This window comes from Dicentrarchus labrax, unplaced genomic scaffold, assembly GCF_905237075.1.
Source record: "Dicentrarchus labrax unplaced genomic scaffold, dlabrax2021, whole genome shotgun sequence".
Lineage (NCBI taxonomy): Eukaryota > Metazoa > Chordata > Actinopteri > Moronidae > Dicentrarchus > Dicentrarchus labrax.
Genome location: NW_026136707.1, coordinates 20,604,931 through 20,611,096, shown reverse-complemented (window position 1 = coordinate 20,611,096; position 6,166 = coordinate 20,604,931). Strand labels below are relative to the sequence as shown.

The 6,166-nt window shown below is 41.3% G+C and overlaps 1 protein-coding gene across 2 annotated transcripts in view; it reads right to left on the bottom strand.

The window, feature by feature from the left end:
* Nucleotides 1–2,344: 2,344 nt before the first annotated feature.
* LOC127367144 (zinc finger protein 236) overlaps nt 2,345–6,166 on the bottom strand; it is a 59,534-nt gene continuing 55,712 nt past the window's right edge. For both annotated transcript variants that reach the window (XM_051406728.1, XM_051406729.1), the window contains exon 32: nt 2,345–3,456. In XM_051406728.1, coding sequence (XP_051262688.1) covers nt 3,335–3,456 — 122 coding nt within the window. In that variant the 3' untranslated portion in view covers nt 2,345–3,334. The remainder of the gene's footprint in view (nt 3,457–6,166) is intronic.

The following is a 6,166-nucleotide window of genomic DNA, read 5'->3' as shown; positions in this document are numbered from 1 at the left end:
CCTGAAGTGTGTGTTTTGTCTAGCATGGCACAATCGACAGACAATGATTCATCATGAAAAAAAAAAACCTGTTGCGTAGGGTAGTGATGTTACTGGGTCAGGTCACAGCATTACAGCAGCCAATGGCATAACATAGTTTCTTTCATTAAGCCAGAATTCGTGACTCATTTGGTAATCATTATTCATGTTGTGGTTCCTATAGTCTCTAAAAGTAGAACAGGAGCCAGAGCCTTCAGTTACCAAGCTCCTCTCCTGTGGAACCAGCTTCCAGTTGTGGTTCGGGAGGCAGACACCCTCACCACATTCAAGAGTAGGCTTAAGACATTCCTCTTTGATAAAGCTTATAGTTAGGGCTGGATCAGGTGAGTCCTGAACCATCCCTTAGTTATGCTGCTATAGGCCTAGACTATCGGGGGATTTCCCATGGTGCACTGAGCTACTCTCTTCCTCTCTCTTTCTGCACTCATTCATGTCCCTTTAATGCATGTTACTAACTCCACTTCTTCCCCGGAGTTCTTGTGCTTTCTCGTCTCGCAGGTTCTCATGGATCCTGGTGGAGCCTCCTGCCATGGTCCTGCTTGACTGCCATTGCCAATACTGTTGTTGCTGTGCACCTGTCTGTCTGTCTGTCTGTCGCTCTCTCTCTCTCTCTCTCTCTCTCTCTCTCTCACCCCAACTGGTCGAGACAGACGACCACCCACCTAGAGCCGGAGGATCTGTCCTAGGTTTCTGCCTTTTAACAGGCAGTTTTTCCTTGCCCTTGTCGCCAAGTGCTTGCTCATGGTGGTACTGTTGGGTCTCTGTAATTAATGTTAAAGAGTTCGGTCTAGACCTGCTCTATTTGAAAAGTGTCCTGAGATAACTTCTGTTATGAATTGGCGCTATACAAATAAAATTGAATTGAATTGAATTGAATGTTGCAGCTTTTTGAGCTACTCCTGACTGGAGGAGATGGAGCGTCATTCAGACTCCAGTGTAATCACACACAGAATATGCGTTTTCATGAACATATAAAAGTACAAAGGCTGGCTGTGGCAAATGAAAATATGAATGGAAACACACATAACTTTCTATTTTCATACTGTATTTATGTTTTTCCATTAGGAAACAATGGGAATTATTTTGACCTAATGTTTCATTACAAAAACCTTTTTCACCGCTGTTAGGTCAGGTTTTACCACTCAATATTTTTTGTATTGATTAATGAAGCATCAGAGGGAGTAAAGGCAAAGGCAAAAGGAAAAAAGTATACTGACATGATTAGATTATTGGGACTGTATAGGCAAGCCTACTTTACATGTGTAGCTGAATATATTAGAGTGTCTGTACGAGGATACAGAAACAGTAAAAACAAAAACAAAAAAAACCCAAAACCAAGAAAACAAAAGTTTGTTGGGGAGAATGGAAAATGTGTTGGAGGGAGAGTATTTTAAATAGTTTCTCAATGGGGGGCACCTAGGAGAAATAGTCTGACATTTTAGGAAATATCCTTTCACTTTCTTGTGTCAGACAAGAATTATACCACTGTTGTGTGTGTCCATTAAGTATGAGGCTAGAGCCAGGAGGGAAATTAGGCAATTAGCTTAGCTTACCATAAAGACTAGAAGCAGGATGGAAATAACTAGCCTGGCTCACTCCAAAGTGAATAACAATCCACCTACCACACACTTTAAACCTCACTAATGAACACGTTTTATCTTTAATATGTGTAAAAACTGAAGCGTTTGCAGGCATTTAGACCAAAAACAGCCCTGCGTTAAAGCAAAGCAGGAGGCTGTGATGGTGTTGGAGTGTTGAGAGATATAAAAACTCATCCAAGTGCATCACTGGACTGGTTTCCATTCAAATGAGAGGCTGGAGTACATGGAGAGCTAAAGTTGGTCTGAACAAAGCTTAAAATTGACAAACTGTGGTTTTATAGGCAGTTATGTGCAGGGCCAGGCTAGTTGTTTCCCCTTATTTCCAGTCTTTATGCAAAGCTAAGCACCTCCTGACTCTAGGTGCCCTGTGGAGTTGTCTTGTAAACAAAGTGGTAGTGCCAATGTTTTAAAATATTCTAAATTGAACATTGTTTACCATTCATTTTTGCTAGCTCGGATTTAAACAGCGGCAAGAATGTGCAATGCTCGTTCACAGCATATGTGTCCTCCCTAGAGGTAAAAAAAAAAAAAAAAATGCACCTTTAACACACAGACGTAAGATTTGTTTCAATTGTCTCATTCAACTCTCGGCAAGAATTACTTTTTCCAAAATGTGACACTATTTCTTTTTTAGGAAAACTTAAAAAATTATTTTCTGTTCCACACAATAATATATTCACTGAACAATAAAAAGGAAATACGGGTTTAAATAAGTAGAAAAATTACTTTAATCTTAATTTATTATGGACAATAGAAAATACAACTGCAAAAAAAGAAGGAAAAAAACAGCTTATCATCTGTACATTGGCTTTGCTTCATAACAAATGCAACATTATGCTGAAATTACATATTTCCAACCAATCCACGCTGTGGCGGTTCATCAGAAAATATACGCAATCTAACTACACTATTTACAGAATGACAGTAAATAAAAGGATGGTGCTGCGAGAGTCTAAATCATACGACAACAAAGGGAAACACAATGCTGACGTTCGGTCTACAGCTCATACAGCATCGAACTGAAGAAACAGTCCTCACCACTATGGGCGCTGGTTTCTAACTAAAACAAACTGTAACAAACTGCAAATTTTAAGATAAAATATGTACAGTATAAATATGTAAAAAAAAAAAAAAAAAAAATAGTGACAAATTTTTCGTGGACCAGTGAAAAAAGCTTTTTTCTCTTACACAGCTGTTACTGAAGCTAAGACAGCAGTAGAGTTGGTTTCAGCTTCGCCTACATCCCTGTGAGCAGACCAATAATGAAGAAACGAGACACTCATCTCTGGGGAGCTTTTTCGCAGAATACAGTTTCCTCTCTTTCCAACAGGAACAGCACGAGAGGGACCTGCATCTCCTGACTGAATTCTCTGGGATGCCTGTGTTTATTGAGCCAAACCTCTCCGGAGGTCATCATATTGATGACAATCAGACAGTCGCAAAACAGATAAAAGTCATTAAGCCAATCACAGGGAACCAGACTCCCCTTACTTGACTGCTAATTTGGATAAACAGCAGGGGACTGCTACTTGGGTAAAAGCCCTCGACATACAGTGGAGCAAATCTACGATGTCTTCAATCTTTTTTTCTAACCAAATAACCCTTTTGAGACGAGGAAAAGGTTTGGTAAAACTCAATCAGTGCTCAGGACGCAGTACAGTGCTTTTTGACTCTAGGACTTGTGTTGTTTGCGTTCAGGGGAAGACACTGTGCCAGTCCCCGGATGATTCAGGAACCACCTCCAGGTCCAGTTCAGGCGTTACCTCGACCTGGGCCGCTTGTTCTTCTTGGCTCAGGGACACTTCTTGGATCTGACCTGGAGGGAGAAGCAAAAATGAAAAGAATGACAAAGGGTTTGCATGAATCACATTCAGTAAAAATACTCCTTGAGTAAGGTAATAAGAGCACGTTGAAAAGCCCCATTAACACCCATTCACCGAGCAGAACGAGCAGCTCGGATTCTGTATTCAATTTGCCAGTGGCTGTCATGCAAATGAGACCATTAGTCAAAAAGCAATCTTCCCCCCCTCCCTACTCCAACATTTGTTTTAATATCTCACATTCTCTCTGTTTGCTCTTCTGAAAAACTCCATGTCTTCTGCATAAAATATATGAGACTTGACAGATGTGGAATATGCTCATTGTGGGTTGTAAATATGAGCCCTGTGTCACATTACATTGAGCTTAAAATAAGTTGAGCAGAAAAACAACAGTAAGTCACTTTGGCACAAGCTGAGAGGTTTAGACACGCTTCTTCTGCCGCTGCAGGCCACGCACTGAATTGAGTTTTACAGTGGGAGTCATTTAATTATCTCCCTCTATTTTTGCTCTCTATATCTGAAACACTTCAAACACATATTCATTAAGTTTGAAGCGCATGAGGGTTTTTCACAAACACAGTGACTGTAATAGTCATCCTTGTGGACAAACAGCCACTCAAATGTTAACTAATGAAACTAATATCAAGGACTTTTTTCAACCATTTTTACATGCACATGCCTTCATTCATGTGCAGCCATAGATGGGATCCTTGTATTTCCCAGTAATTCTTGTGTGATTCAGTTTCCCGGGAAATAAAGCTGCGGGATGCCTGGCTCTTCAGCGTGTGTGCATTCACATACAGAAGAATATTGCATGTAGGGAAACAAAGGCACATTCTCCAAACTTCATTAACGCTTCCATGCAACTGCTCTAGAGTCCAACCCTAAACTGCCATAAAATAAGTGGAACAACTCTTCCGCTGCAGTGCAGTTCTGTTTCATGCTACAAAGGCGGTTTACAGTCAACTTATGTGGAAGAACATTTTTCAGCAAAATCTTTAAACAAACTATGCAGACAGTTCAATTGCTGCTGTTTCTCACACCACCGAAATGACCAAAATGGTTCTGTAGGACAGATATTCCGTCCTTGCCATTGCACACAGTAACTACCTCAGGTCAGCATTATTAAAATGGTTATACGCTCTCGTAGGCACTGGGATATAAACCTAGTGAGAGGATTCTGTAAGGACGGCCTTGGGAGTTTTTTTTCCACCTCAATAGTTTTTAGAGGTATTGTATTGTATTGGTAGCCTCACACGCTTTGGAAAAATTCCCGACTGGAAACACCAGCAGTGTTTGGTAGAAGGCCCCAAATGGTCAGTTAATTATCCCAATTCACCCCAGCTGTGTCTGAGTCCCTCTGCAGTGTTTCAATTTACAGAGTGACTCTTAACTGGTTAACAGACAGAGTCACGGACCCAGGAGGCAGGAGAGTGCAGGTGAACAGTATAAGCAGGTACTGAGATGAAACATTGTCCCGTTGTAACTCTTACAAAGTAATTAGCAAAAAATCACTGCAAGGGAAATTCCTTTACTGTAAAAGACCTAGCATGTTAGCATGCTAATTTGCTAATTAGACAAAACACAAAGATATTGCCATCCTGAGGGGACTTGAATGTCTTAATGGCAATCCGTCTAACAGTCGTTTAGACACACTAAAAACCACACCTTAAACTCATGGTGGCCCTATAGCACAAGTCAGAGGATCCACAAATGTATTCATCATCTAGGAACCATGAAAGTCAAAATGTTGTACCAAGCCATCTTGTATTGTTATTGTGGTGTTTCACAGGATAACTGAAAACTTTGACCTGCTGGTGGTGACAGATGGGGATCACCAAAGGCAACAGGACGCAACCTCAGGGCACCATCAACAAATAGCGGAGATATTTCAGCCCGGACCAGAGAGGCGGTGGTGGACAGACACGGATGCCTTTGGCAGTTTTGCACATGTACAATACCAAACATTGGTCACAGATACTTTAAAATCCCCTCCTCTGCAACGCGTGAGACATTTTTACATTGCCTGAAACTCTGCTATGCTCTATGCTTTCTTCTGTCCTTTAAGTTTACCTTAGCCACTTGTTCCCACAGAGGCTTCAAACTGTTTCCTGCTTTTCTAGTGAAAAGATGTAGATGGGGATCTTTGCATGGCCGCAGCAGCAAGAAGCCAGACTTCCATAACAAACACAAGCGGGTGGTTGTCTTTTCAATCCCACTTTAGTATGCTGTCACATCGGGGAGCTTTAACTGTGAGCTCTGTACTCTCCATGTCTCTGATCTCAGATCCAAACACAGATTTACTGTGTGTGGACACAGCTGGTTTGTAACCACATCAAAGTCGTGTTAAAAACTGAATGACTCTTCCGGACGTTTAACAGTATTTTACAAATCCAGCCTAGGAGCAAATGTTTTGATTTCCACAGGTCTTCCAGGATTTTCATGACAATCGAAACCCTTTAAAAAAAAATTGAATTCAGCGTGCTCTAACCTTGTCAAATCTGGGCCTTATTCCCAGAGACACTACAGAAGCCAGTGTGTCAGGCATGACTTTTTAAATCTACCTCCACCCAGCCGGGGGACCTGAGTGGAAACTTTAGTGGAACTGCTGTTCAAGTTGAATAAAGTTAAATAAGTAGAACAGATCTATCAGCACTGTTGTCCTCCTCAGGTCATCTCCAATAGGTGCCTGCCGGGCTATAAGGT